The sequence below is a fragment of the Diabrotica undecimpunctata genome, chromosome 5, assembly GCF_040954645.1.
Source record: "Diabrotica undecimpunctata isolate CICGRU chromosome 5, icDiaUnde3, whole genome shotgun sequence".
NCBI lineage: Eukaryota > Metazoa > Arthropoda > Insecta > Coleoptera > Chrysomelidae > Diabrotica > Diabrotica undecimpunctata.
In genome coordinates, this window is record NC_092807.1 from 22,045,824 (window position 1) to 22,058,332 (window position 12,509).

At 34.0% G+C, this 12,509-nt stretch overlaps 1 protein-coding gene across 4 annotated transcripts in view; it reads right to left on the minus strand.

The window, feature by feature from the left end:
* Positions 1 to 339: 339 nt before the first annotated feature.
* Positions 340 to 12,509, minus strand: part of LOC140441164 (retinol dehydrogenase 14) — a 58,208-nt gene continuing 46,038 nt past the window's right edge. For all 4 annotated transcript variants that reach the window (XM_072531639.1, XM_072531638.1, XM_072531636.1 and 1 more), the window contains exons 4-5: positions 3,531 to 3,815; positions 340 to 728 (exon numbers count right to left, since the gene is read on the minus strand). In XM_072531639.1, the coding sequence (XP_072387740.1) occupies positions 523 to 728; positions 3,531 to 3,815 (491 nt within the window). In that variant the 3' untranslated portion in view covers positions 340 to 522. The remainder of the gene's footprint in view (positions 729 to 3,530; positions 3,816 to 12,509) is intronic.

Consider the following 12,509-nt stretch of genomic DNA (forward strand, 5'->3'; position numbering starts at 1 on the left):
ACAAATTAGATGCAGAAAATAACAACGAAAGACTAGCATTCATTCTAAAAGACTGAATTTTTGACCTATCACTTTGTTCATGAAATAGTCTAATAAAATACCACTCGTGATTTAATTTAGCTTATAAGTCTGTCTTTTATTTCTAAACTCAACTGAGTTTCTTAAAGAAAACACCACTCGTCCTACGGACTCGTGGTGTATGCAAGCAACTCAGTTTCGTTTAGAAGTAAATCGACAGACTTATCGCGAAAATTTAATCACTAGTGGTATTACTATTGACAATATACGTTAAGTAAAGTCAATATAAATTAGAAGTCTAGGGTAAGGAATACAAAACAATAAAACAATACTATCGTATTTATTTTTGTTCTATTATATACGTATTTACCCGCTTAAACATTTTAATCACATTCTACATAAATTATAAAGTCTATAATTTAAACTACTTTTAGTATAAAATATTTATAAAACGCTTTAAATTTAAAAAATTTAATTAAAATAATATAAATATAATATTTATGACTAAAGTTTAGGATCATCATTCCTTAAATTTACGAAAGTTTCTGATAACTCCCATAATTTTCTCGCCTTAGATACGTCTCGAGCTCCTGAGCTCAAGGATTTTTCAGAACAGTCTCTGAAGTAACGTCCTGATACATTTTTAACTTCTTCGGAACAAGCTAGAAATACCGAAGTTTGACAGCCTTGTTTTGGGGTTTTAAAGAAACCTGAAATCAAAGATAAATGTATTAAAAATTTTACAAATAAAAGGTAGATATGGAACACAGTTCTTTTATTTAATCTTGCCCAAGCAAAATCAGTCCCCACATCTCTCACTCACTCTCTTTTATTCTATTTCTCTTTCACGCTCACACACTACGTGTAGTAGTATATCAGTCGCAAGAAACAAATGATACAGTTGGTATGCATGTATCAATAAAAAAGTTCCTATGTATCCTGGGACATGTCCAAATTGGAAGCTTTTCTGTATTGGTTATTTTTACCAAATGGCATTACCATTCGCCTCTTTGGCAGTTTCTCCATATAGTGAGGACATCCAGATGTAATATTAGTTCCGTTTCCTTGTGAAACTGATTACTACTGTTTTTCTAGTATTAACAGGGAGTTTTTCTCTGTCGCACCACCTAATAAAGCTATTTAATGTTCTTATATATATAATCAGGGATTCTACAGTATTCACTGCCTTCCCTCGCTCAACCGTTTTCATCTCTCTCTGTTGTCCCATTCTCCATCGTTTAGGCCTATCTTACTCATGGCTTCGTCTACTTCGTTCCTCCAGGATTTTCGGGGTCGTCCTCTTTTCCTCCTTTTTATGGGGCTCCATTCGGTTATTCTCTTTATCCATCTGCTATCGCTAGTTCTTCTTACATGTCCATACCACTTTTTTTTGTTCTAGATATGTTAGTATGTCTGTTTCTATTGATGTTCTTTGCTTTATTTCGTCATTACTTCTCCTATCCATTCTTGTTACTCTGCAGCATCTTCGCAGGCATTCCATCTCTGTTGCTACTATCTTACTGCTGTTTTTCTTGTTTATGATGCAATTTCAAGCCCCATATGTCATAATACTTTGCAATAATGTTCTATAAATATGTGCTTGTCTTCATATTTAGGTGTCTATCCCACCATACTGAGTTAAGTTGTCGGATTGCTGTTCTTGTTTGTCCTAATCTTTGTGCAATTTCTTCCTCTGTTGTTGCCTTTTTCGTGATTATAAACCCCAAGTATTTGAATTTATCCTTTCCTTTGATTGTTACGTTGTCATCAATCTGTAGATCTTCTATGTCTTCTTCACTTGTAGATAGGTACTCTGATTTCGCGAGGTTGATATCTAGGCCAGCCTAGAAGGCCAGCCTTCTATTTAATGTTCTTGCACTTGTAAATTAGATTTATCAAATTAAACGCCATGCCGTGCACTATAAACATCATTACAGCATAAACAGTTTTTACAATGAGTTATAAAACACTGGAAAAAACCAAAAAAGAGGAAGTTAATATTATTTTAGGCGACTTCAATACGAAGATAAAGAAAGGAAGAGATAAAAAAGTAGAAGGCGAATATAGACTATAAACATGTAATAAGAGAGGAGAGAAGCTAGTTCAATTTTGCAAGGTCAACGACTTATTATCAAGAAGATATGGTACTAGCTACCAGTCCGAAGAATATAAAACTGGAAAGCCCCTAGAGATGACTTACCGTCATATCAAGAAACCAGATTAATTATATGATTATAATCCGAAGATTCCGTAACGCCACAGTATCGACTAAAGCTTCCCAAGGGCAGATATAGCAAGTGACCACAACCTTATTTTAGCAAACATGAAACTCAAACTAAAGAAAATAAAAACAGTCACCAAAACACTTAGAATTACTAGGCAAGGATGTGTATTATTCCCGCTTCTTTTTAATATGTGCTCAGAGGATATGTTTAAAGAGTCATTGGAAGACATCAATGAACGCATATTAATTAAGGAAACACTAGTGGATAATTTCATATAGTCCTCTTCTTCAAGTGCCCTCTCCGCTAGGGAGTTTGGCAATGATCATTGCTATTTGTATCTTTGAGGCTGTTGGTCTAAATAATTGGTTAGATGTGCACTGGAACCAGTCTCTTAAATTGCGCAGCCAAGATATACGTCGTCTCCCCACGCTTCGTTTGCCCTGAATCTTTCCTTGGGTAATTAACTGGAGCAATCGGTACTTTTTCCCTCTCATCACATGACCAAGATATTCCAACTTTCTTCTCTTGATGGTGATCAACAGCTCCCGTTCTTTGTTTATTCTTCGAAGAACTGCACTATATATACTCATATATGTAATCGATACAATTCTCCATGCATACAGCAAATTTTGGTTCATCGCACTACTCAGTACTGCAAGAGGTACGGAGTGGCTCTGAACAAAAAAAAACCAAAAATCATGATTGTCAGTAAGAACAAGTTTGAAGACAAAAAAATCTACGTTAAAGGAAAAGTTTTAGAGAAAGTACCCAGATACAAGTACTTGGGATGTGAAATGAAAAATATGAGTTGATGCGATTGGTTATACAAGGGAAAGAGGAAGGAAAAAGAGGACCAGGAGAAGACGCACGTCCTAGTTGAAAACGTTAAAGCAATAGAGTCAAAAAACAACAATAGAATTATTCAGAATTGCTGCACTCAAAGTAAAATGGGCCGTGATGATCGTCAATGTCCTTAAAGGATGAGGTAAACGAAGAAGAAGAATGTTCTTTGGAGTGTCCTACATAAAATATTACTATATTTTCGTTTTGCCATAATTACTAGATTATCCGCATAGGCCTGCACTTCTACTCCCTGTGTAAAACAACGGTGTACACCAGAAATAATATTAAAGGTCAAATATAAAAAAAATATCTAGAACAGATACTAATTCAGAAGTCAGAGAATATCTATCAAGTATACAAAGTTTCTAGAAATGAAGTGAAACAACTAATCAAATACTTGTTTCGTTCAAGTGTCCAAAAATATTTAAGGTAAATATTACTTACACTTTATTATTAATTTTAGACCCCAACTCAGCGGTATGGGTACATTTCTCCAAATTCCGCTGTCAATCATACCCGGATGCAAACAATTGACTGTTACCCCAGTGCCTTCCAGTCTTCTCGCAAGTTCTAAAGTGAAACATATATTGGCGTATTTCGATACGTAGTACCAATACTCAGGGCACCAAGTGCTGCTAGGATTAAGATTGTCTAGATTTAGTGAGGCGAGTCGGTATAATTCTGAAGCTACTACGACTATTCTGGAAGGTGCTGAACGTTTAAGGAGATCTGGAAAATACAGTAAAATATAATTATTTAATGTAAAATAAATATGTGTGTTATGTTAGTTGTTAACGTAACCCCTTCATAAGAATATAAAATAAATAAAATGATACAACATATTACCCTGGCCTGAGCCTCTAAATGTTTTAACAAGCCAATTGCATTCCATAAGCAAACAAAAGTACGACAATATTATGTCCTTATTATCATTTGTACCAACCGTATGTCATACATTTTATAATACTTTGAAGTGTTTTGAGGTGTTGAGACTACCCAATTGCTGCAGACAATGAAAATTCTGAGGTCTAATGGACAATAGGCCTACCCTTTTTTATTATTAATCCATAATAATCATTGTTCTAGCTATATGTAAGGCGAAGAAATCCAGTATTTTATACATTGTCACAAAACATATTGTAGTACCTTATTATTAATAACCACCATCCCTACTATTAAAGGACATTCTCAGTAGAAAAGGGCACTATGACTGCTACTTATCAAAAATATAATATTTTTTTAATAAAAATAAATTTAAAAAAACATTATAATTATGTACATTATTTAAAAGTAAACACTCCAAGTTTATACGTACAAAGTTTTGTTCAGATATTTCTAAAAACATACTCTCTATAAGAAAATAAATTTGAAAAAAATCTTTAAACAAACGTACTGAAAAGTTTTAGTTTTTGAGTGTCAATTAAGGATAATTGTTCAATACAATTTTGTTAAAAGAAAACTGTCTAGTTGATAAATTGAAAGTAAGATGATATCTTACGCAAGAGCATCGACGTCATATAATCATCTTAATTACTGTGTGAAATTATTAAATTTAATTACGCCAATAAACGATTTTTGTGTTTTGTTGAGGTATTATTAATGGTATGAAAAGTATATACAGTGTGTAAATTTTAAAACTTACAATGGGCTATATCTCACGAACAAAAGCTGATATGAAAAGCTGAAAACTGCATGAAACTGTTACTAGGATAGTAAGGGGGAACTAAAATGACATGAAAGGGAACTCACCCCCATCAACCCCCTAGGCCCCACCCACCACACCAAAAAAAGTTTAAATTACAAACACCTACTCCTCTACAAAATGAGCAATCAGGGGTACAGCGAGGCGACGAAGCCGATCTAGCCAATTGAAGGTTCAGAGTTCGGATAGGGACAACCTTGTCCGAAGTCGGGACCCTGGAGGCGGGTGTTCCTCAGGGAGCGATGCTGTCGCCTTATCTGTACACCATTTACACGGCCGACACGCCAACAGAACCAGGATCTTTGTTAAGTCTTTACGTTGACGATACGGCAATAGCTGTTAGCTGGAGAGACCCGAATCATGCAGCTAATCATCTGCAGAGCACTGAATAAATTCCAAAGATGGTGTATAAAATGGAAAATCGCCTTAAATCCCGATAAAACACAATCTATAATGTTTAGTCACGGAAGAAGTGTACCTAATCGAGAAACTACGATAGGAAACACCCCAGTAGAATGCATGAATCAAGCAAAATACCTAGGGGTTATACTCGACAAAAAACGCGACGTACAAAGCCAAGCTCAGCTCTCTACACTCATAGGCAGAAGAAGCAAACTTAACTTCAAAACCAAAATCAGAATTGCGAACAGCATAGTCCTGCCTGTCCTAACGTATGCCTTCCCTGCGTGGGGACACACCTGTAAAGCCAACAGGAAGAAAATCCAGACTACCCAAAACTAAATAATTAGAGATGCTCTAAAAATACCACGATATGTACCGTTGAGATAGGTATATAGAGACTCAGGACAAAAAAGAATCCTACGCACGCTGGACGAACGAGCGTATGAAATATTTAATGTACTAAGAAACCATCCTAGCAGAATGCTAAAAGAGCTGACAAACTACAACGAAAACATCAGGACGATACACAGAAGACCAAAACAGCAGATAGCAGGATATAGGTAAAACCAAAATGAATGACAAAGAATGAGATAGTCGCGCAGTAGTCCAAAAAACGAATGTAAAGTTAGACAGAAAGCAACGAAAAACATTATTTAGATTTAAATACAATATACACGGGGTGTGTGATGGACGTATACACCTGGGACTACACCCCACCTCACGCATACTTTTAGTTAGGATAGTTTTAGTTAGTTTTAGGGAAAAAAACAAAAATACCAAAAATACAAAAAAACAAAAAACGCTTTCTGTCTAGGTCATCGCGGATGACTTAAAACGGGTGAGAAATATAATATCATAATCAAGTATAAAAGGCCCGTCAGGTCTTTTATATACAGCAACAGCGGACTAGGCCCCTCAGGCAGATCAAGTGAAGATATATTCGCGAAATCCGAGCACTGAGGTCATGTGCGGCATACATGGGCTCGATGGGACCCCACTCGGATGCTCGGCCGACGAGGAGAACAAAATTTATTTTGCCAAATCGGCGGCTGAGTGGCCGAGCACACATTTTTTCGGTAAGAGAGTCACCAACTCAGGTTGGTGGCTCTCTGGTCTGGAAACTTTGGATTAAATGGAAAATTTAATGAGGTTTTTGTTGAGTGTGTTGATGACCCTGTATAATTATTGTTTAATAATTATACAGGGTGTTATATCAGCCGGCTTAATATGACTTTTATATTTGTAATGCTATCTCCCGGATTATTATTTTAATGATAAATGCCCGTCAGATTTTTTTTTGTTAAATAAAAACTTAATTTGCCGTTTTTGAAAAACAAGTTGAAAACATCTGTTTTTTGGTTTCTGTTAGATTCAATAATTTTTGGTTTATTTGAGAATTTTAAATCTCATTAGCTTTCATCATTTGTACTATCGGTACTGTCATTCAGCTGTAGTTGTCACGATGGTTTACAGTATACCTGAATGCGTGGAGCTCATTTTCATATTTGCCTCCCAGAACCAGTGTTATTTACGAACAGCTTAAATATTTCATGAAAAGCATCCGGTCAAAAATGTAAGTCACGTGTACGTCCGCGATTTAGTTGAAAAGATTAGAGAAACGGGATCAGTGCAAAATAAAAAAAGGGATGCTCCACGATTACTGAATGAAGCATCCCAAATTGAGGCCCTTGGAAATTTTGCAATAGAGCCTACTGCATCAACACGTCAAGTATCTACAATGACAGGACTTTCACATAAGTCGGTTAGAAAGGTGTTGAAATTACATAAGTTTTACCCGTACAAAACACAAATTCTTTATGATGATCCAGACCGACGATTTGAGTTTTGTGATCTCATGACTGAAAGAATTCGCGTTGAACCGAGAATGATAAAAAATATTTGTTTTACTCATGAATGTACTTTTATGCTGAATGGTAATGAAAATAAACAAACCTGTCGGTACTGGAGTGATGCGAACCCGCATGGATTCAGAGAGTAAAAAACTGAATGTTTGGGCAGGAATATTAGGCAATGCTATAATTGGTCCCTTGTTCATACCAGGCAATTTAAGTGGCAACATTTATCTTGATATGCTGGAAAACACCATCGAACCTTTAATATTGTGCATGAATTAGTAAACCAAAGGAACGATCAAAGCAACCTAGCTCTAGACGAAGATTTTCTGCACTTCCAACAAGATGGAGCACCTCCCCACTGTGCAGCTCCAGTTAGGCACTGGTTGGATACTAATTATCCAACCAAATGGATTGGAAGGAGAGGTCCTATTGAGTGGCCACCGAGGTCACCAGACTTACCGCCACCTGACTTTTTTCTATGGGATTACCCCAAGTCGGTTGTTTATAAAACTCAAATTGCGAGAAAGAATTACGCAAGCATGTCGCGCTATTACTAGAACACCATTTGCCAAAGTTCGTGCAGAATTTAAATATAGGCTGTATATTGTTTATTTAAAATAGGCCGTATTATTGTTAAAAACAACGGAACCCACTTTAGCATTTACTTAATTGACATTTTAAACAAATTTGTAGTTCAACAGGAAACATTGGGAAATTTAGCTAATAGCTTCATGATATCACGATACCTGCATTAGGTTAACGACTAAGAAGAAGTAGATCAACAAAAACCTAATTAAATTTTCCATTTAAGCCAAAGTTTCACAATTATTGCTTCACCCTATATAATTATTATTTATACCATTGAATAGCATTTTTATAGTCTTTTCAATGATGAATCACAAGTAGGGGTTTGCAATTTAAACTTTTTTGGTTGTGGTGGGTGGTGCCTAGGGGGCTGATGTGGGTGAGTTCTCTTTCACGTTATTTTAGTTCCCCCTTACTATCCTAGCAACGGTTTCAAGCATTTTTCGATATGAGCTGTTGTTCGTGAGATATAGCCTATTGTAAGTTTTAAAATTGACACACTGCAGAATTGGCCAAAAAGATTCTAATAAAAATTAGTAGTGTTGGTGATTGCCTGTGTACGCGAATTTAATTTAATGAAGATTGAGTGTACTATAGTTTATTTTTATGAACGAGAGACTAATTAGCATAATTTTAACTGGTACCTCCGACCACTCCATGGGCGTCCTCAAGATTAATTGAAAAATTACTTTGAATAATTAATAAATGAAAAAATAAATGAATTATTTCAGTGTTATAAAGTGTTATGTGTATGTAAACAAAAGTGACCTCTTTTATCACACACTATATTAGAACTGACTGGCCTATATTAAAAAAGGTTTTAAAAAATTCACATTTTTTTTAATTTTTAAAAATTACAAAAGAGAAAAAGAGTTTTTAAAACCGTCTAAGGTATGTTAAATAGATGAATAAAAATATTAATATAAAACTTACAGCTACTTGTTGCAAATCCAAATCAGATTCAGAAGATGAACTTTCAGAACCAAGATTTATAATAACTGGCTCGATCATTTTATCAGTAATATTGTCCAGCTTCCACATTTTTTCCTCTTCTTTAATAGTGTGATTTACTGCCTTTTCCCAGTTTTCAGGTTTTACATTATTTACGGCCTCCAAAAACAACTGTTTAACATCATGAATTTTAAAAGTGGTATTTTTTCTTGAAACTTCACTCTTTATCTGTGCCCATACCAGTTCAATCGGGTTTAATTCACAATGATATGGTGGGGATCTAAGTACTGTCATTCCACGATTTTTGGCAATTTCATCAATTTCGTATTTTTTAAATTTTTCTTTATGAAGGGCACACAACGAATAAAGTTCCTTTCTTATAGATCCGGGATGGTACGTAATATTTTTTGAACTCAGCCAATTCTGCAAGTCTTTTTTTAACCACTTGGTTGTGGGCAGTCCTTCTATAAGTCTGGAGTGATAACTTGCATTATCCATTACTATTACACAGTTCTTAGAAAGAAGATCTATCATTTGTTCGAACCATTCTTGAAAGACATCAGCGTTCATGTCTTCATGGTAGTCACCGGTACGAGTTGATTCAAAAGTTAATAAACCACCTTCAACAAAACCGTCTGAACTGCCAATGTGTACTATTATCAGCCTGCGTCCCTTTCCTGATGGTGGGTTTAAACCAGTAGATAAGTTATTTACAAAAGCGTGCCTTTGACTTGTAACAGTTTCATCCTGCCAAAATTTATTTGGTGTATGACCCTCGTTGATCCATGTTTCATCAAGATAAAATATTTTTCTTTTTTGGTTTCTCATTTCCTTTATGGTTCTTAGAAAATGTCTTCTCCATATGACAATATCGCTTCTTTCTAATAAAATAGACTTTTTGGGATTCTTTTTCCAGCGGAAGCCTATTTCTTTTAAAAGTTTCCATAACGTACTTCGACTCATTTCTGGGTAATCCTTATCATCTCGAACTGAGACAAGAACTTTATCCAATGTTGGAAATTCTTGTCTAAAGAAGAATTCATGCACTTTCCGTCGAAGTCCTTCTTTAAAATGATATTCTATTTGAAATTTTGGTTTCCCTGGAGCATTACGTGGCATTTGAAAACTACCACATTTCTCTTCTTTAATAACTCAGTAAATCGTAGATTTCCCAACACCAAGTGTACTGCTAACTAACTCAACGGTCTCATCAACACTTTCACATAAACGTTTGTCTGTAAATGATTTAAAAGAATTAAATATTAATGTTTTTTCATTAACTGTTAAAGGACCAATTTTTCGGCGTTTACAAACGGCACTTCCAAATTTTCCATAACACTAGTATACACAATAAACTGCACCTTGCAACTGAAGTACCTACTTTTAGTGAACTGTTAAGAATTTTGAATACGCCACTTGGACCTTCCTACAAAATGGAAAAACCCACTATCACATTTTCTGTGAAATAAGTTTAGAAGTTAATTATCTAGTCAATTACTGTCGTAGATTCCTGGAATTAAAGAATTAAATGTTTGATTGTTGAAACCCTTACTTCGTGGAATGCACTCATTTCAGATAAAATAAAACGTTTTATTTTATCTAAAGAATTAAACTTTATTTTGCAAATAGGTAGGTACTTATTAAACTTTTATTGGTTATATATAACCAATTAAATAAACATCTTACATTTCTTGCAAATTCATTAGTACCTGTTAACCTCCATCACTCCGACACTGGCAACCCTATTTAGGGATTATGGTCTGTTTTTTAACCAGGAGGAGTAATTCAAATTTTCCGCGCTGTAATGCTTGTTTGTAATTGGTCCAACCGCAGGCAAGTTTACTCCACTAAATTATGACATGTTGACACTAATGACATTTGTGAAATTTTAAAATTCAATATTTAAGTATATCGACGATTTTTTTGTATTTTCTGCGTTATTCCTTACATTTTTAGATATTTCGTTTGTATTTATATAAAAAACAGTTCTTTTCAGAACTATTTCGCGACATATTAGTGTTATTAAGATAACAATGTGGATTCGATGCCAAGTACTAGTGGTAATTATTCCTCTACACCTAAAAAATGTCGGGTAGATTTGGGTCATATATCTTCAAATGAGAAACAAAACATTATTTGCTTATACATTATAAACATGTATAAATAAACAAATCAAAATTGATAATTCTGGAATGAAAATAACAGCCAAGCTAGCAAAAATAAAACAGGCAACAGGTTAGTTTTGCAGAATAGTTATTGTTAAAATCAAGATTTACTAAAGTAATGCTAATTTTATTAGCACATTACTTTATCTTGTATTGGAATATAAGCAGACTTCAACAGTAGCATTGTAAAATTCCATTGGATTTTAGATACCATTTTATCACGAATATATCGCTTTCGTATACGTTCTTTTTACGATTTTCTTCTTTAATGTGATAAATAAACTCTAAAAATTCTTCAACTTTTTCATAACAGTCCAACATTTTTTTATTGTAATTAGAAATACTAAATAATATATATTGGAAGTGAATTCGAAAAATTATTATTCAAACCCAAAAAAGAAGATGTATTTGGTGACTTTTCTAGTAACTTTCTTGGGTGTGAATCTGTCTTTTTAGTTTACTCCTCCTGGTTAAAAAACAGAGTATAGTAACCCTCACAACTATTGTATTCTATTCTGCTCCAACCTCTATACCTGGTGGTCATAGTCAATTTAAAATTGTTTTCCTATATACTTCTGTAAACTTGTTGACAAATATCTGTTTTTCATTGAGTCACCCGTATCAACAGTTTAGGGATTTGCATACATAATTTATTGTTTTATTACTCTCTCATACATAAAAATACACTATAGGATACATGTAAATATCTATGTAAAGTACAAGTTCACACATGAACAGGATAATATGAAGGTTCAAATAGACCTACCGGGTGTCTGACTGGTGTGGGAAAATATGTAGTATCATGTAAATTATCTGAAAATTAAATTCAAAGCGAAGTTTCTAGTAATTGTTAAAATATGGGACAAAATTGTAGTGTTTGTATTGAAATAGTGTGAACGGACCTACGTAAATGTAAATCACAGAAGGATGTATTACTTAAATAAGAAACATATGCACTAGTACCAGTACCAGAGGTGTTGATTCAGTTGATTGAATTTAAATTTCTTGCCGTTCATTTTTGTTATGTTTTCTTTCTTTTACAATGGGTTTCGTTCTGTTACTATTTTTTTCGTCTCAAAAATTATCGGGCATGGTCGATAGTGCAGGAATTGACAAATGCTAGGAAAAATGTAACAATATGTTGAGATATAAAGAGATATTTGTCACTTTTTCACATTTAAATACACTTTTATTTGGTATAATTGGAAACATCACGTGTTGGTTCTAAAATGAATATATTACACAAAGAACATAAAATAGTAGCAAGAATATTCTCCCGTGCGTCTCATAAATACTACAAACAGCTGCTGGCTGGCGTAATTATTTATATCTGCTTTATATTGTTAACGGTTTTCTAGGGGAGATACGAGAATTTATTGCTTTTATTTCAGTGAAATATTGAGTTGTGTATCCTAAAGCTTAAGTTTTAAGATGTTCTCTCGTTTACAGCATAATTTTAATATTAAGAAATGCTGCAATATAAACTAGTCCATTTGGGTAATGATTTTGTTACCAAGTTTTTGATACCAAGATTTTGATACCAAAAGTATCATTTAACCTAAATTAAATACAAAAACTTTCTACTTTCCAATGATATAAACAAATGTGTCATTTTCAAAAAATAGTGGAAATTTATTTTCTCTGCCATGTTTTTTTATCGTTAGGACAAAGTATCACATGAATTGTATTTTGTTTTTTATTTTAAATGCATATGTACCAATATTCTCATAAATACACTCCAAAATTAACCGGCCACCTTAAA